The sequence below is a fragment of the Eleutherodactylus coqui genome, chromosome 1 (genome assembly GCF_035609145.1).
Source record: "Eleutherodactylus coqui strain aEleCoq1 chromosome 1, aEleCoq1.hap1, whole genome shotgun sequence".
Taxonomy (NCBI): Eukaryota; Metazoa; Chordata; class Amphibia; order Anura; family Eleutherodactylidae; genus Eleutherodactylus; species Eleutherodactylus coqui.
This window is the reverse complement of record NC_089837.1, coordinates 152006398-152026529: the sequence shown is the minus strand read 5'-3', so window position 1 is coordinate 152026529 and position 20132 is coordinate 152006398. Positions and strand designations below refer to the sequence as shown.

Here is a 20132-nt window from a genome sequence, read left to right as displayed (position 1 = left end):
TGGAACCACACTGCGCCAGGCAGACCCCATTGACTATAATGGAGTCTGCCCACTTTCCCAGGGCTCTTCTGGTATTTTCAGCCGCATCTGTGACGGAAACTCTGTCCGGAGGTTCCAGCGCAGATATGAAACTGGCTTAAGACTTGATGATTTTCATGATATGTATAGAACACAAGCTCCGGTTTACTTTAAAAAGGAGAGACAATATGGTTTGCTTGTAATATGTGTGTTTTTGAAACAAGTCCAACTTTAAGATTACAGGAATCTGGGTATTAGAATGTTGTGTATTTAAGGACACCTGGGAAAGATGGAAGAAAAACTTTAGGTCAGCGTGTGTGAGCTGACCATTGAGGTGCTACTTGAGCCAAAGTAACAGCAACATAACCCCTAAATTGCTGGGTTGTATCTTTATTGTTTGGCTCAAAATAAATGTTAACACTGACTGAATTTCCAGAGTGAAAACTGTTAATAGCGGCAAATAGACCCCCACCCCAACAGTTGTGCACACTATTTTATGCTATTTGTTTACATGCAGTTTTAACACTTTTAGAATACCCGCACTTGCCTAAAAAGGTTTACTTACAATTGGTATAAGTAGGTTTTCTGAACGGTTGTCCTTTTGAGAATACAAAAGCAACAATTAAACAGTTTAAAGTTCCCAACAACCAAACAGTTGTGTTTTCATAACTTTGGTAGTCTGTCCTCATAGTCAGGTCCTGTTGCTGCAGGATATAATTGCTTCTAGATGTGTCATTTAAGTAACTCCCATTAGCTGGTCTGCAGGCGCTGTGTAGAGGGGAAAAAATGGACTGCTCCATGAAAGATGCAGATAACCAATAGTAACCATAAAGAACAATTTGCAGTAAAACCTGCCAGACACTTTTGAAAGAGACTCATGTCTTAACAGAACAAATGTTGGCTGTTACGTGTGCTGCTGCGATCTGTAGTTCTAAGCTTCCTAGCAGCAGAACCATCAAAGGGTTAATTGATTGAGCTGGCTGGGTGTGGTACTTCCTGCTGGCCAATCTCCTGGGTCTGTGCTCACATATAAACCCAGCTCCTGGTCAGTCTGTGTCTGGTGTTTAGGGTGAGCAGTCATGAATCGTTGTCTGTTGAAGTTTACCGTGTGACCCTGGTGAAACCCGTGTGCATACCCAGTCCTCCTTGGTCGCAATCGTGTGGGCCCCATGCTTAGTTTGCCCACACGATCGTAACACTGGCTTTCTCTATTTCCTGCAGTTGGGGCAACCGTCAGATGCAGGGGCCCGGGTGCAAAAGTTCAGCTGGGCCCCCTAGCTCCATCTGTACCTGTACCCATACCCATACCTAAACCGTGCTTATTTACATACATGATCTAGCCCCAGGACTTATTTCCCGGACTACATGAAAATCTATTATTTGCAGCTCCACTTTCACACAGCCATGAGAATCTTGAATGGGGTCATACACATGAGCGATTTCTTTTTCCTGCATTGCACAAAAATATTGTGGCATGTCCTATCTTTGGTTGTTCCCTTGGAACGCCTCTCATCGCCCATAGTTTTTAATGGGGCCAGCGTAGCATTGCATGGTGTACGAGGTGCACACAAGTGTGATGTGGTGCAAGGTTTACCCATTGAAAACAATGGGAGACACTCTGCGATCCTCCAATGCGGCTAAAAGCATAGCTACTTCCATGATGTGATGAGAGTTGGTTTTAACACGAAAAAAAAAACAAAAAAACGCAGCATGCTCTATTTTAGTGCGGATTCCACACTGACGGTTTCCATTGAACTCAATGGAAGCCGTACGGCCCATGTCCCTTGACATTGTGAAAAGTTCGCAGGTACCTGCGTCATCACCTAGAGACGGCCACAGAAAAGCAGGAATTTAAAATTAAAAACTATACTGCGCACGTCTGATGGCTCGCAGTGCGGACCATCCGTAGTACAGAAAGAAGAATGAAATGACAGGTACATGGGGATGCCGGCTGGGCACAGGGTCAGATTTTGCTGTGTGCTCACGCATACGGAATCCGACCCGGTTGTGTGCAGCAGGCCTAAGGCTGCATTCAAGTTTTTGTTGCATTTTTGAACGACAATTTAAAAAAAAATAAATAAAAATTAAAAACACATTAAACTGCATACACTATTAAAAACCGCATGTGGTTTCAAACAATACATGCGTTTTTCTTTTTAAACTGCATGCAGTTTTCTGATGAATTTTTAATTGTGTGTGTAAAGTGTGCAATCATACACAGTATACACCCAGGTTATACCAGCTGTACATATATTATCACACACAGTATATACCCAGGTTATACCAGCTGTACCTACACAATCATATACAGTATATACCCAGGTTATACCAGCTGTACCTACACAATCATATACAGTATATACCCAGGTTATACCAGCTGTACCTACACAATCATATACAGTATATACCCAGGTTATACCAGCTGTACATATGTAATCATATACAGTATATACCCAGGTTATACCAGCTGTACATATATCATTCTATACAGGAGATCTCCAGGTTACACCAGCATGGCTATATCAGTATATACAGGGAGAAGTATAAACATGTTCTGTATATAGGGATATCAGCCAAGCTGGTGTAAGGACAGGTTCACATCTGTGTTGGGACCTCTGGCCGGAGATTCCGTCACAGATCCGGCACCAAATACCGGAAGAGGCGCTTTTTTTGTCTGTCCAAAAGCTGGGAGGAAAGCAGACGGACCCGATTATAGTCAAGGGAGTCCCTCCGGCGCTGTTTGTTTCCGTCCAGAGACAGATCTGTTCGGCCAGGAGGTTGTTCCCCTTTACTGCTCCACAAACAGAACCAGAAAGCGGAATCCCCCAGTGCAGGTGTGCACCCACCCAAACCTGGGTATCTTCTGTATATAATATGTATTTACAGCTGATATAAAAATTATACATTCTGTAGCAATATGAACCATGCTGACATAAATTGGACCACGTTACACCAGAATGCTCTATATCACTATATACAGGATGTACATATATAATATATACAGGAGATCTCCAGGTTACACCAGATGTATATCCCCCTGAATCCCTGTATATAGTGATATGGACCATGCTGGTGTAACCTGGAGATCTCCTATATATAATTATATATGTACAGCTGGTATACCCTATATCAGCTATACATATTTAAGTGCACTCCCCGCTCTACTCACCTCTGGAGAGATGTCTGGGCAGCCTGTAAATGAAAGTCCTGTACCTTTGATCACATGATCTGATGAAATGACCGAAGCCGGCTCCCGTGATCCATGTTGCTATGCCGACTAAAGGTTCTTTTGTACTTTTACCGACCGTCCAGACATCGCTCCAGAGGTGAGTAGAGCCACACTAGTCCCTTCCCCTGGTACTCGCTGGCCGGCAGTGCACTGACCACTCACAACTGCAGTCTCTCAGTGGGAGGAGTGCGCAGTATGGGAGTCTGTAGCCTGTAATTGGCTGCCGGCTTCCTGGGTAACAGCCCTCCCTCTGCAAGTGCCAACCTCTGGCCCTGCCTCCCTCCTCTTCTCTCCTGACTCCTCCTGCAACCACACACTGTTGGCTGCACCAATCACGTGTCCAACAGTGCCGCTAATGCACACAAAGTGCATTTTGCATATGGCAGGGCCTCTGGGCCCCCCTCAGCATAGAAGCCCGGTCGCCATTGCGACCCTCTCACAGGATGCCATTGGTTGCATGCCTTAATGCACATAAGGCTGCTTTTACACCGTTGTTAGCCCTTAATTCAGGGTTTGTGTCTTTCTGCTTCATTTTTAGAGGAGAGAAACTGATATAAAACTGAAAAACAAATGGATGTTTTTTTCCTCCATTAATTTCAAATGGGGTTTCAAAAAAATAAAAGCAAAACAGAAGGGCTTCCTTTTACTGTCGTTCTATCAGGTTTCCTTCTTTTTTTGGACTGAAAAATAACGCTGGAGATGGCACTATTTCTCCCGTCCAAAAAAAACAGAATGAAAACAAAATAGACGCCTTTCCTTTTTTTTGAATCCAATGGGGGGAAAAAAATATAAAATAAAAAAAAAAAAAAAAAAAATCCTTTTTTCAGTTTCTCTCATCCAAAAATGTAGCAGAAAGACAGGAACCCTGAGCCAAGCCCTAATACAGGTGTGAAAGCAGCTTAAGGCCCCCCTCACACAGGTGCTTTTAACCGCGATTAGCGCTATGCTTTCAGCACCGGGCTAATCGTGGTACAACACTCCTATTGTTTTCAATGGGACAGCTCACACAGCTGCAGACAGCCTCTCGAACGCAGCGCTTTTTATTGCCGCGATTTTTGAGCGTTCAGCATTTTTAATTGCTGTGCATTGCCCACTGAAATGAATGGGAAGCATTTTCAGCACTGCTGAAAACGCAGCACAACCTGGTACCACCTTTCTGACAGCATTAAATGCCCTAACTACACTACATGAGTAAAAAAAAAAGCAATAAATCACCTAGCAGGCGCTGTCCAGCTCTCTCCCACTGTTCTCCGGCGCTCCTGCAGGCCTCCCGTGCAGTTGTCAGTGCAGACAGAGCATCTATTGCTGGTAACGGGTATTGAAAATCCCACCTCCAGCAAGAGATTGGTTCTCGAGTGCTGGCTCAGCCAATCAACCAATGCTCGATGTACCAACAATCACAGCCATTGAATGAATGGCTGTAATTGGTGCATCAAGTGCCAGCTCAGCCAATCAAGAACCAATCAGAGCAATCTCTTGCTGGAGGCGGGGTTTTCAATTCCAGTTACCAGCAATGGATGCTCTGTTGGTGCTGATCAGTGCATGGGAATCCTGCAGGAGTGCCAGAGAACAGTGGGAGGGACCTGGTCGGCACATGCTAGGTAAGTATTCCTTTTTTTTTGTCAAGCTTCCTTGGCTGCATTTTTTTTTTAGCTGTGCTGAAACGTCATAAACCCCCTCCCCCCCAAAAAAAACCCGCATAACAAAGCTGCTGAAACCGCAGTAAAACGCAGCGTTTCTGCAAGCACCTATGTCAGGGAGGCCTACGATTGCTGGCAGATCAATCTGCTGATCTGTATTTAGTGTGTACAATATGGACACCTCAGATACTTTGTTCTTTTCATCATTAGGTCTTGAAAGTTTGCTGTAACATAATATCTTTTTGTTGGCCATTAAACTGTATCATTTCTACAAGATTCTGTTTCTCTTACTGAGAGTAATAACATTTTGTTTTACTGGCTAACATGCTACCAAACTTTTTTCTTTTTGGAGAACTTTAGGCAACAGTTAAAAAAACCGGCCAGTGTTTTTTCTTTCCAACTAGTTACAGTTTGCAGTGCATGTCCTGTCTCTTTCTTCTGCAGATACCCAGCTCCAGTGTTTGATCGCTATTTGTTCGCAGCTCTAAGTGTGCACACACATGCCTGTGCTCTTAAAGGGGTCATAAACGCTCTTTTCTCCTTAGGGAGAGCAACTATATACTATAAACTAAGTGAGGAGACTCAAATGGCCACGCACGCTCCTCTGGGTAATATGCAAATAAGGGAGATGGAATAAATCCTCCACAGTGCCACCTATTGAAAGGCAGCATTCCTTCGAGTCAAAGTGGGACTTTTTATACAAGTCTTGTTACAATGACTGGGAATCAAAAGCAAAGCCAGACTCCATGTACATACAGCTGTTTCCGGGTTATTGCCCTTCATCAGTGTACAGTAGGAGTCTGGCTTTTGCTAGTGAGAGGCCCTGTCCCAGGTCTCTCACTAGCAAAAGCCAGACTCCTACTGTACACTGATGAAGGGCAATAACCCAGAAACAGCTGTATGTACATGGAGTCTGGCTTTGCTTTTGATTCCCAGTCATTGTAACAAGACTTGTATAAAAAGTCCCACTTTGACTCGAAGGAATGCTGCCTTTCAATAGGTGGCACTGTGGAGGATTTATTCCATCTCCCTTATTTGTGCTCTTAAAAGGACATGCTCAACTTGGAAACTCTTCTCCTGCCAATCATGAGGTATCCTTTGCTCAATTCACCCTCCCCCTCCTTTTCACTTTCATTTTCTATGCTTTCCCTTCCCTAAATTAATTATATATATATATATATATATATATATATATATATATATATATATATTAATATTACACACACACAAACACCTTTGGATGGAATGAGATGTTGAAGGGTGACTGTGTTGCTCATTGGGCTTTCTCTGAGGGGCCCTATGGCTTGGTGAATGGGGGGACTCGGACAGGAGTTCATTTGGCGGGACATGGGATAATGCTGAAATGTCCGTCTCCCCCCCCCCCCCTTTTTTTTTTTTTTTAAATACATGCACAGGAAAGTAAAACTTTCGTTGTGATGGAAGAAGACATCAAATCTAATAATGTTAAAAACGTAAGTGAAAATGTCTCTGTTATTGCAAACAGTTGAATACCAAATTTCTACATTTAATGTAATATGTATATGAAAGTTCAATAAAATGCATTTGAACACATCCTTGGCTATATGACACACCATTCCGCTATGGAGAGTGCCTAAGTTTGTGGTCCCACATTACTGAGACTACTTTCAGAGTAGCGGCCGGGAAACCCCAGAATGAAGCCTACAACCCAACTAATAGGGTTAAAGGCTGAAGACTGGGATTTCCTCAGGTGTTGCCTCTAGATTTGGCCCAAAGTCAAACCAGTGTGTGGCACAACCTACCAAATTGTGAATATGGTGATTGCTATAATATATTTCTTAAATCTCATCTGAAAGGACAGGTGTCTTTTTCTTACCTATAGATGTCACTTGCGTTGTACCACACCTGCTTTTGCACAATCACAAATCCACAAATTTGTACGATGAGACTGAGGATAATGTTAAGTATTACAGAGAGTAATAGAGGAGGAGAGATCAGTTGTGCTGGTGGTCTATAAGGAGCAAGCTTTGGATAAGCCTGATTCAAGCTCACTAAAAAAAACAAAAAAAAAAACATGTGAATTGTATATATGTGATAAGTGGCTTCACTGCGGTAACTTATTAAATAATCTAAAATATTCAGATCAAAACGGGACAAACATATATAAGGAGATTTCCACTGAGGTTTACACTACGTAAATAGTGGAATAATGAAGGACTAGAACGAGAGGAGCGAAGGTGGAACTTGTATAAAAAGGTAGAAAACCCAACATAGTTAGAACGTTCACCAAAGTCTTAGTATAGTCGAGGGTTGATTATGGCAAATACAATATTAAACTATACTGCCTATACAGTGTGAACTCTGAGGGCAGTGTATGGTTCTTCAGATAGCTGGTTCAATGCGATTCTGCCATACAATCGACTCTTCAGGAACCACAATAGAACCTCTCTATCACCATAGAAGTGCAAAACGAACAATGAACTACACTCTGCACATTAGTCCTTGTGGGGTAGAAGAAGAAAAAATCCCCCACTTAGGTAAAGAAATTCTTCAGATATGAGCTGCCTTAATGACAGCGGTAAAGGCAACCAGGTGGATACAAAAGGCCGTTCCCACTATGTTGTGTGGGTGTCCTTTTAGATATAGACTTCACTTAGTATCCACATGATCAGACCGATTAGTTGCCTTAGATCATAAAAACACCAGAGCTTGATAATCCCTGAACTGGCCAAAATGAGTATATAAGCCAGTATGGAAAAAAAAAAAAAAAAAAAGAAGAAGAAGAGTATCCCCCTAACATTAATACTACTACCCCAATGCCTACACTACTATCAGAACAAGGTCATAGACTGAGTAGCCAGGAATAGGAAAGGTAGTGGTGAGGTCCACCAAAATAACAAAGCAGCAGTCAAAGCCTATAGCCTCCAGTCTTGATGGTAGAGGAATATGTGATAAGTCCTTTAAATAGCTCTGTAGGCTGGGTTCACACAGGGCGGATTCCCGTCGGAAATCTCGTGGTTTGGCCGCAGCAAAAACCGCGAGATTTCCGCCGGGAGAACCGCCGCGGTTTAAGCCACGGCGGCTTTGAAGCGGCCTGGCCGCTTGCTTTTCCGTTGCGGCCGGCTCTCCCATAGACATAAAAACAAAAAAGAAAAGATAAACAGACATGCTCAATCTTTGAAAACCGGAGTTACCGCAGCGGATTAGCCGTCCCGTGTGGACGAGATTTCTGAGAAATCTCATCCACGTGGCTGGCTAATCCCGAGATTAGCGGCCGCGGGCGGATCTGCTTGCGGCAAAACCGCGACAAATCCACCCAGTGTGAACCCAGCCTTATAGCGCCATGAGATAATGTTTAACAACGTAGCTTTATATTGTATAAACACTGTTCATATGATATATTATGCATACAGTTGATTAGTCTATACTTCTATATAAATAGACAAGACAGAGTATGATGGAAATGATAGGAAGGTGCTACAATATAGATATATAAACACATGCTTCACTTACTTGTCACACTAATGATGGTAGTTATAGCCAAGTCTTGGAATAGAAACTGGTAGTTTGCATAAGTATTTAGTTGCTGTTTGTGGGAATAAAAAAAAAAAACCACATGAGATACAATGGCTTTAAAAACGACAACAGCGTGCAATACATTGTTATACATCGATTTGTATAGGAAATAATTTACAAGCAAGCAGAGAAATGTAATTGAAGTAGTTAATAAAATTGATGCTGACATTTTCTGCACATCATTTAACGTTAAATGTAACTTTGCCAGTAAAAAAAACCTGGACTAATGTCCCAATTAGACGGGATAACAGTCAGGTAAATGACTGCACAAACACTATCACCACCACTAAGATCGTTAGCACTTTCTGCAGAGCGTTTAGACAGATCACCGCTGGATCGCAGGCATCTCACTCAGTGCTTCACATTCTATGTAAAGCGTGAAGCATTTACACGCAACTATCCAGGAATATTTTTTATGCTGACTGCTAAAAAAATTGCTTACTATTCATCACTTCTTGTTATCACTGACCTTCATTTATATGGGATGATTATCGCTCAATTTCGTTAAGCCCCATTTAGACAGGACGAATGTTGGGAAAACGATGCCCGACACTCGTCCCCACACATACAGACTCCCGTGCTCCTGCAGAGGAGCTTGTATTGCTGGCTCACAGCTGGGCGGCAGAAGCAGATTTCAGTTCTCCACCCCTCTCCATTCAGTTAACATAGTGGCCGTTCAATACTGAACAGCTGCTATTTATACTGCACCGTCATAGTTAAACTCATCGTCATTGTTTATGCAGCATGGGAGCGTGTATGTGTGGGGACGAGTGTTGAGCATAGTTTGCCCAACATTCGTCCCGTCTAAATGGGGTTTTAGTTTGTAAAGGCCCTTAATGCAACAATGCAAGACAAGCAAATCTCTAAGAAATAAAAATTCCTTTCCCATGTACTCTCAGCCACCCATGGAGTTCAGGCACATGGGCTTCATCATGGCTCCGTATTGTACAGAGCCATAACATTGGATTCCACAGACCTGCGTGAGGCCTCTACTGTACCCCTGTATGCAGTCATTTCTATCAGATTTTGTACGAGCCTGACAATACAAAAATTGTGGCATGTTCCATCAGATGCCATAAATACAAAGGTATTCTCCCCTAAAAGCACTGACATACTCAGAAGTCATTCAGGCTCCCTACAATGGGTTCTGCTATGTGGGCCTGTCCTTAATAATAGCAGCTAAAACACATAGACGATCATCTACATGGAGAATATGATATGATCTTCAGCTAGTATATACGGATATTTTGATCTATATCCGTGTACTTTATATTAAGTAAATGTACTTCCACCTCAAAGAATTTGCAAGATATTCTACTTCCTCCATATGTCCCTAAAATGCAATCCCTTAACAATGGGAAGTGCAAGTAGGGTTTTGACAATATTCAATTCTTAATTGACAATTTACTTTTAGAATATGTGGCTTTTCGTAAGCCAATATCTGTACACTGTTTATAGCCATTATCTCAGAGCGGTTACACGTCATACCCAGTAAAGCAGCAGCACCCCAGTATATTGGATCATGCTATAAAGTGCCATGTACTTGAACACACAGAATGAGGTAATCAGAGCAGCTCTTCCCTCCCTGAAAGAAAGGAAAAGAATAAACCAGTGTAGAATAGGAAGTATATTTTTCTCCTGTTCATCCAAAAAAAAATAATTTTATAACGATTGCCAGGACAATTAGTAAGGCCCCCTGCACACAACCGGATTTGAATTGCGGAATCCGTGCTAGTGTCCCGCACGGATAATCTGCAGCATTCTGCACCAACTGCATGTCCGCTCAAAAGAGCAGATAGCTACTGCAATTTTCTGCTTGCTGAATAAAAAAGCGCAGCATGCTCCATTTTTAAGCAGATGGCTTCTATTGAAGACAATGTAAGCCGTTCAACCATCAGCCCTTCCACAATTCACAATGCAGAAAAGAAGCAGGAAAGGCAGGAGTTTAAATTTAAAAAAACTCTATATTACGCATGTCCAACGGCGAGCCATGCGGACCATTTGCAGTACAGATGAAGAGGCTTAATGACAGGTATGTACAGACACCAGCTAAGCACAGGGTCGGATTCTGCTGTGGGCTCCCGCATGAGGAATCCGACCTGTTCTTGTGCGGGCGGCCTTAGCAGGAAAGCCATCTGTATTGGTTGAAATGTGGGAAAGTACTCTACAGAAAATGGTGCAATCTTTAGGAAACTGTACTTTAAAAGATGCATACATTCAGGTGCTCTGAGATAGCTTTGCGTTACTCAGAGAAGAACTTTTGTGGAATGGACCCATTTCGCTGGTACTTTTATTTCAGTGAAGGAACTACAGATGGGTAGGGTGCCTAAGGGATTCAATTAATTCTATACCTCTCTGCACGCCTGTTTATTGACAGAGGATAAGAGGTTAATAATTTAATGATGCCAGTCTTCGGGTAATGAAATAAATACATCCGTATCATGCATCACTGTATGTTGGTGTTATCATGGCTTCCTTTAGTGATAGTATTTAGCCACTGTATAGCAGTATAGTTTGAGCATTGTATAGCATTGTCATTAGGACTATGGAAGGCAAAATTATTTGGGCTTTACATAGTGGTATTATTAAGGCAAGCTGTGTTGGTACATACTATCTAGGCATTGTACTGTGGTACTATTTATTACACAAGTGAAACAACATGGTAAGTCAAGTCTCAGAAATACTCACTTTAATAGTTGCGGGACACATTCAATATTTGGAGTATTTGATGTGAAAGGTGAAGCTACTGAGGCTTCTTGTTCAGACAGAGAAATTCCAACATGAGCCATTTTCAGAGCCTGAAATTAATATTACATGAAGCAAGTAATGAAAAATAGCACTTAAAAATTGAACTGAAGAAGAATTTTACAAAGTAAAACAAGGATGGTAAAATACTTACGCCGCAGTCATTTGCGCCATCACCACACATACCAACGTAATACCTAGAAACAGAAATAGAATTCTTATTCACAACTTTAACTTTGATATTACCAATATTACAGCAATAAAACAAAGGCAGGTGCAACACAATGCTCAATTTCAACAAGGCCAGTAGTTTAACCCTTTAGGGACATGCGCCCCCCCCCCCCCATTTTTGGTTTTTCCTCGCCCCCCACCTTTAAAAAAATCATAAGTCCTTTATTTATATATCGACAAAGCTGTAGGAGGGCTTGGTTTTTGAGGGGTAAGTTGTATTTTGCAATGGTACCATTTAAAGTACCATATTATGTACTGAAAAACTTTAAAAAATTCCCCTGCCCGCAGGAATTCTATCTTGCCAACCTTCTGAACCACTGGATAGAATTAACACACCCAAATAGAGACCCACTGATCCATCGTTTAGCAAAGGGGTCTTACAGCCCTTCTCTGGTAGAGGACCTCTGGTTCCCAGGAAAGAGGGGCAGTAGAGATCGCAGGAAAAAACCCCTTCTGGAGGGAGCGATGGAATCCTGGGACGCCCTAGGGAAAACCCTGGCTCCACCCCCCTCCCCCTGCACACCCCTGTCCGCCCTTTACAAATATATGAATCTCCCATTGGACCCGTGTACGACGCGGGTTTGGAGGATGCTCTCCGAAAAACGCTTCCAAGACGTACTCGCTCGCAAGCACGAGGCCCCTCTCACTACCCTGAATGACCTCCTCCCTAATCGCCCTCTCCCCTTTCTGGTATCGACCCACATAGTGAGAGTCCTAAATGATTTTCTGAAAATTTGCAGCTCTCTTAGGCCACTTACTCCCTTTGAAACCTGCGATTGGTAACCTCGCTTCCCCTTCTCTGAGGAAAATTTCCCATATCCGAAAGAACTTTATATCCCACCCTACTTACACGAAACCTGCCTTCCTCGTCTCCTGGGAGATAGAGTAATGCGAAGCTCTATCTGAAAGCGAGGCCAAATCAATACTAAAAACAGCCTTTGGGCTCTCCTCGTGTGTCACCGCCCAGGAGTCCCACTACAAACTCCTGGCGCGGTGGTACAGGACCCCGCAATGGCTACACGACCACAACCTGTTGGCGGGGGATGAGTGCTGGAGATGTGGGAGCTCCACAGGATCTTACCTACATATTTGGTGGGACTGCCCGGTCATTGCCCCCTTCTGGAGGGCTCTAGCCGAGGAGATGAAAAAGATCGCGCCTGACCTGGTGCTTTCCCCAGACGTGGTCCTCCTGTGGAGACCTACCCCAACCTTCCACCCGACTAAACATAGGCTGATTGCTCTCCTGATCGACACAGCCAGATCCCTTATCCCGGTGATGAGGAAACAGAAGGACCCTCCCACGCTAACTCTCTGGAGATCCAGAGTTGACTTGCTTGCAAACCTAGAGGAGCTCTCGAGCTGGGCCAGTGGAACGCATGATAGGTTCCTGGAGACCTGGGGACCCTGGCGTGTCATCAGGAGAGCAACCCAGAGTTGAGCGATCGAGGAAACGCACGCGGAGCAGGCGGTAAGTCCCCAGACTATAGCACTTCCACCTCCGTCGGTTGGGCCTCTTCTTCCTTGGAGGTGAACAGACCCCAGGGGGACCCCCCCTGCACCCTCTGATGTGGGGGGGGGGAACAACCCTCCCAGCATCCCTCCAAATCGCCAGCCCGGTCATGAATCATGAATCCTCCGTGGTGAGCACCAACCTTTCCCCATCCACTCCTAGCATTGTTGATCCGGGTCTTGCAGTCAGGTAGGAATTATCAAACTTTGATCCAGCAATTATTCTGACTGCCATGAGTTAGGAAGGAATTTTACCCCCAAATGGGCTAATTGGCTTCTTCCTCATAGGGGTTTTTTGCCTTCCTCTGGATCAACAAGGGGAGAGGGTGTTGAAACAGGCTGAACTAGATGGACATTGTCTTCATTAAACCTAACTTACTAGGTTACCTTTTTCAAAAATATTTAATTTTTTTAAATTATTTTTTGCAGCCATCTTCTGACAGCCATAACTTTTTTTTACATTTTTTTAGTCAACATAGCTGTGTGCGGGCTTGGTTTTTGTGGGACATCCTGTAGTTTCTGTTGGTACCATTCTTGAGTACATATTACTTTTGATTGCTTTTCATAACATTTTTTCTTGGAGACGAGGTGACCAAAAAAAGAACAATTCTGGCATTCATTTTTTCTTCGGACAACGTTATTTATTATAAATATGGCAAAAGTATTTTTTTTTACATTTTTTTTAATTAGTCAAACCTTTTAAAAATTATTTTTACTTTTTTTTTTAGTCCCCCAAGGGGACACGAACATGCAATGCTTTGATCGCTCTTGTAGTATGATGTAATGCCATGGCATTACATTATACTGTGATCTGATAGGCATTCTACTATGACAGCCTTTCATGACACCTGCATGGCAACCCGCGAGCTCATCCTGGAACATCAGCTGGGGGATTTAAATGCTGATGTCAAAATTGACAGCGGTATTTAAAAAGTCAACAGCTCCAATGAGCGGCGCGGTTTATCGGAACTGTTGTGGGCAGGTGTCGGCTATAAGGAACAGCCGCCGCTCACGTTGTATGAAGAGAGATCGCCATTTTTAATTTAGAGTAAAAATGTTTAATGACAGCTCTGTCTGACACTTGTAGTTACATCCAGAGCGTTTAGATACCTTTAGAGCTTGGATATAAGACATTATAAAATCTGTACCAATATCTGGATGCAATTTCAAAACAATCATATTAACATCTTGCAAACAGACAACATGGCATTTCAACACAATCCAAATGGGACCTACCCTAATTTTTGGAATTCCTCAACAAGGCTTGATTTTTGACCTGGAGACATTCTAGCAAATACTGTTCCATTTATGAGCATCTGAAACCAATCATTAGACAAGTTAGGCATATTGTGGCATATATAATATATTCACACATTTCACATCCCATGCCTACTAGCTACAAATGTCCCAAAGTGCATTGTAAACCTCTGCAGATTAAGAGCAAGTTATCCATATTTAAGATTTCCATCATTCCTTATACCGCCACAAAGAGTCATAAGTGTATGCTTTGGTCTATGGTGAGGAAAGGGAGTTTTAGTCTTGGAAATGTCACAACAACCTAGTAAAGTACAGTTTCACATGTATGAACAAATCCTCTTTATATGGAAGAGTAATATGTACCCAAGTCTATTCCTATCCCCAATTACAGATGTAAAAAATAGACCAGCTAGTTCATTAGGTTATGCCTATTGATCTATTTTAGCCATTCTATATTTTCCCATAAGCTCATGTAACCGGTTATGGTTCAAAAATTAGAAATCTGCTTACCTTTTGTAGCAAATTATTAAAATACTGCAAAATGACATCATAAGTGCTTCCAGTCATGGCAAAATAATAAGGTGGTTTTTCAAGGTCTGGTTTGCCATTATTCTGAATGTCAATACAAATGTCCTAGAATGACAGAAATGTCCAATTCCTCAGTTAAACTTTAGAAGAATTATGACATATTCTGAATAGGCAAAGTTAATACACACCATCCTACCTAAAGTAATTAGACGCCTGAACAAGAATCAAAAGTAGTATTTATTTAGACGTGTTGATAATTAGCGGGGCCTCCTTTGGCCCTAATGACATTGGATACGCTCTGTGGTAAACCTTCTATTAACGCCCGATACCCTTTAGGTAATATTTCTCTCAGTTCATTCTGCAAACATCTGGTGAGGTCTCTCAAAGAAAAAGAAGAAAAAAAAATGCAGTGCATATTTCCTGCCCCAACATTCCAGTTCATCCCAAAGATATTCAGTAGGGTTCAGGTTGGGCTCTGTGCCAGCCACTCCAAGTATGCAACCATCCACATAAGACAAGGCACGTTATCTTGTTGGAAGTATTACTGACCATTTCCAGAGTATTGCCATATTGTTGGCAACACATTACGGTCTTGAACGTAAGAGATACACTTCCGTGTTCATGTTTTTTGCCACTACAACCAATGAACCAAGACCGCACCACAAAAACATCCCCAAAGCATAACTGAACCTCAGCGGTATTTAATTGTTGGCACAACACACTCCGGAAAAAGGCATTCCCCAGGCATCCTCCACACCCAGGTACGGCCATCCGATTTGAAAATGGAGTAGTACAATTCATCACTCCAAAGAATGTTCTTCCATTGCTTAATTGTCCAATAACGGCGCTCCTTGCAACATTGTAGACAGGCCGATGCATCTTCTTTGAGAAAACTCACCAAATTTTTTAAAAAACGAATAGAAGGAAATACGAGCTGGAGTGTATCAGACGCTAGTAGAACATTTACCACCTAGAGTACCCAATGTCATTGGAGCCAACAAGGCCACACTAAGTATTAACGTATATAATTAAATACTGCTTTTTACACTTGCTCAGGTGTCCAATTACTTTTGGTTGGATAGTGTACTAATGAATCACAGGCAGTTTCATTCTGCCAGAATCTAATACGATAAGGCTACTAAATTTATATGTGGTTTACAAATGGAAACATCAGGCGAGACTCGAAGAGCTAAACATACAGCACATAGCCTAGGAGGGAGGAGAGGGGATAAGATTCAAGATACTTTGATATAATACATACAATACACATGTAAATTATTGTAAAAATAGTATAAAAAAAGTTTCACATTTTGAAAAAAAGAATCCTTAACAAAAAGATGCGATGACATCCTTTAATTTGGCATCAAATTATTCCAAACGTCTGATATATTCAACTGCAAAAATTGTGAAAGACCAAAAGCAGAAGACTGAGCAAACTGTAACCAATTCCTGGGATTTAAAAAAGTAGCAGATTTTGTGTTAACATTTCATCTTGGGCAAACATTTTCTTTTTCTAAAAAGTCTGATAATCTACCCTGTTTCCCTGAAAATGAGACCTACCCCAAAAATAAGACATGGCATGATTTTTAAGGATGCAGAATTATTTTTCAGGCTTTTTGAGTATGCTTGAAATATAAGCCCTGCTCCAAAAACAAGCCCTAGTTACAGTTAATAAAAAAAAAAGCCAATTTAAATATTGTCCAGGCAGCTATACATGTAAAAAAATGAAATCTTTTGGAGCAAAAATTAATATAAGGCACTTTCTTATTTTCGGGGAAACAGGGTAGAATATGCACTTATCAGGACCCACTGATGTTGGAAAAAAGAAAACAAGCATCTTAAACTGATATATACACCAAATTCTGCTGCAGTCACATTTGAGCATGTAGTACATGAAGGAAGTTTGGTCCTAATGGGAATCTGTAAATCCACATCAATCAAACAAAAGAGATATGTCTAAGCATTAATTCACCAGGATACTTATGTTCAGGTACGCCCAATGGACATCTGAGCACTAATTTATATAGTTTGAAAGTTTATTAAACTTTTTCTGTAAATTAACAAAGACTATTCCCTCCCACATCCGCCAAAAACACTGTTCGCGCCTGTTTTTTTGCCCACTTTTCTGACCCCTCACATAGTGTATAATTTGCCAGCCCTACTTCTCTTCCCCTGCTGTTGGGGTTCTATAAGGTCTTGTTCTCAGTCCTCTCCTTTTTTCCGAATCTACACGGCACCTATTGGGCAAACTATTAGCAAATTTGGCTTTCGGTAGCATCTCTATGCTGAGGACTCACAATTATACACTTCTTCCCATAAGATCACATCTTCACTACTACAAGACCTAAGTGATTGTCTGTCCACTGTTTCTATCACTATGTCATCTCTCTATAACAATCTCTCAAAAACTGATTTTCTTGTGTTTCCACCGCCTAAACCTGATATTCTCATCTCAGTGCGTGGTAGAAGTTTTAATACCTTGTGTCACATCTATCCCCTTATATTCTATAGACTCTTGAAACCAGGACCCTCACCCCTATTGTTAAAGCTATCTATCAGTTTGATACGGTATATTAATACTATATGTTATTTTGTATTTGTTACTTCTGATTTGTAAAGTGCTACAATACGTGGTGGGGCCATACAAAATAATCCTTGTCCTCCTCCTACTGGGAAGTAATAGCTAGAACTTTAGAAGGGTCTTTTCCAGGTCTATGATTCTGTTAGATTCCAAAATCTAAAAAAATATTATGGAAATATTTAAATTCTATAGAAATAAAACTAATATTTACTAATAATCCTATAAATACATTCTATTAAATAAACATAACTGTATGACAAAGCCACTTACCACCTCTTCAAAACTTTTCATTTTCATGCCCTCTACAACAGTCCATGTAATAGAGGCCAATCTAGAATCAGTGGGCTCTTTGGCATCTACCAGGATAACAGTGCTGCTTTCACTTATCATCCCAGAATTTTTAGCAACAGTTACAGCTGTCTGCAGATTGTCACCTGAGGGAGAAACATTACCGTATTATATAACTAGCCGATATACCCGGCGTCACCTAAGTTACTTTGATACCGGTGTTTAAATGTTGTTCACACTGAAAATTTTATGAAGTTTTGGTAATTTTAGAGGAACCGAGGAATAAAATATGTATACACATAGAGGAGCGTTAGATTCTCCTCAGGCTGCATGTACTAATGTCCCTCAACAGAATGTGCCACTCCTCCCACTCGCCTCACTTTTTAACCTTAAAAGGTAATGCTTATTTTTACTTAAATTTACCCCCAGACTGGATGTTGCAGCCCCTTTTTAGGCCTAAAGGCATGCTCCATCCCTGCAGTCCAGGGCCCCTTTTTTTCTGCTCAGTACATGCACACAGAGGTGACTTAGAATCTTTTAAGTACATACAAAGAGGAGCATTAGATTGTCCTCAGTATATACAAGTATAGGTGAAGTAGATTCTCCTCAGTATACAAATCATTTACTTAGGCTTTAAGGTTTCTAAGAAAAGAACTAGCTCATGTATCACGGATTGTTTCAATTCTAAGAACAAATGTAAGTGACCCCCTTTGTAATGTAACTAATATCACACAACTGAACCTCACAAACATGTAATTTGCCACGTCCATTCTTTACATCCTAAATGAGATAAGTAAAGGGGTTGCGACTCGATTATTCAATGCTAAATGCAAGAGTAAGTGCACCCCTATGAAATGTACTTAGTCTAATTCTCTAACTTCCTGGTGTCGTACAAACTTGAAATTTAACATAATATAACATACTTTTGCAATTAGCATTGATTAAATCGAGTTGTGACCACTTTACTTTTCTCAAATAGGACCAAAAGAATGGTCAAGTTGGAGAATCAGTGGCAAGTCAGTCACTCAGAGAGGGAGAGATATGAGATAGAGATTGTATATTGTAAAGCCCTATAGTATAACCAAAGTGTTCTTTAGCAAAACCGTGGAAAAAGCAATAAAAAAAAAAAAAAAAAATTAAAAAAAAAAAGGACAAAATGTAAATAAATGTCTTTCAAGACAAACACATTATCATCTTTTCACCTCTAGCACAGCATTTTCTTTCTACAGGCAACACTTGTAATGGCACCACTTAAAATGTTTGAAGCTCATAGCTTTTTTTTAATGAGCAAGAAAAAAAGCTGAACTGAAAGGGTAATACAAAATACCATATGAAAGAGTGGTGTGAGCTCAAAAAAACAAAATATAAAAAGTTCTATAAAATAAAATAAAAGTGTTACTTTATTTCTCTCAGTTGGTTTAGGCTGAGCTTTATAAATCAACAATTGAAATAGACAACTGCAATCTCCAGCCCAAGTTATAAAAGTTTAGTTATAAGACAGGGAAGAACAGATACAAAAACAAAAAACACGGTTACATGTAGTAATCTAATTGATGGAAACAGTAGGGGTGAGGGTCCTGCTCCAACGAGCTTACATACTACAGATCATGGGGTGATACAAAAGGAAAAGGAGCTGGAGATGTGCATGGTATGGCGAGGTGGAGGGTGTGGCTTGCTATACAGATAGACAATGGTCATACTTAAGCCGTGTGGTGGCTGAATCGGTATGACTGCAGGGAGTGGTTGATGGCGGCTAGTAGGGATTGCACTCAGTAGGACAGGGAGCATGTTATCATGCGGAGTACAGAGGGGTTTGGTTTAGGGGATGTGGTACGTATGACCCTATGAAGAGATGTGTTTTTAGAGCACACCTGAAGTTGTGCAAGTCAGGGATTGCCTGATTAGCTTTAGGTAGCGCATTCCAGAGAACTGGAGCTGCTCTGGAGAAGTCTTGGAGGCAGGAATGAGAAGTTAGGGGCATTTAATCTGATTTTGTTAGCGGAGCGGAGGGCGTGGACTGGGTGGTGGATTGAGATGAGGGAGGCAATGTAGGGCAGAGTGGTGCTATGGAGAGCTTTATGGATGAAGGTAGTGAGTTTGAATTTAATTCTATATTATACTGGCAGCCAGTGCAGTGACTGGTACAGGGCAGAGTTGTCCATGTAGCAGCTGGACAGGAAGAGGAGCTTGCCCGCAACATTCAGGATGGATTGGAGAGGGGAGAGTGTGGCGTGGGGGAGGCCGATCATCAGCAAGTTGTAATAAATCAAGCAGAGAGTGGATGAGGGCAACAGTGAGCGTTTTTTAGCATGTCCACGGTGAGAAAGGAGTGGATTCTCGCAATGTTCTTGAGGTGCAGCTGACATGTTCGAGCAAGAAATTGGATATAGGGGGAAAAGGAGAGATCAGAGTAGAATGTAACCCCAAGACAGCGAGCGTGCTGGGAGTTATGGTGGTGCCACACACTGAGATGAAGAGGTCAGGATGAGGCCGGTTAGCAGAGGGCAGAAACACCAGGTGGTCAGTTTTTGAGAGGTTCAGTTTTAGGTAG

General features: G+C 41.7%; 1 protein-coding gene across 1 annotated transcript in view; it reads right to left on the bottom strand.

Annotated features, from left to right (window-relative positions):
• Positions 1 to 20132, bottom strand: part of LOC136626934 (probable cation-transporting ATPase 13A4) — a 97712-nt gene that overhangs the window by 6331 nt on the left and 71249 nt on the right. The window contains exons 19-27 of the mRNA XM_066601894.1: positions 17564 to 17727; positions 14695 to 14817; positions 14164 to 14243; positions 11342 to 11384; positions 11131 to 11240; positions 9931 to 10027; positions 8380 to 8452; positions 6743 to 6917; positions 584 to 786 (exon numbers count right to left, since the gene is read on the bottom strand). Coding sequence (XP_066457991.1) covers positions 584 to 786; positions 6743 to 6917; positions 8380 to 8452; positions 9931 to 10027; positions 11131 to 11240; positions 11342 to 11384; positions 14164 to 14243; positions 14695 to 14817; positions 17564 to 17727 — 1068 coding nt within the window. The remainder of the gene's footprint in view (positions 1 to 583; positions 787 to 6742; positions 6918 to 8379; positions 8453 to 9930; positions 10028 to 11130; positions 11241 to 11341; positions 11385 to 14163; positions 14244 to 14694; positions 14818 to 17563; positions 17728 to 20132) is intronic.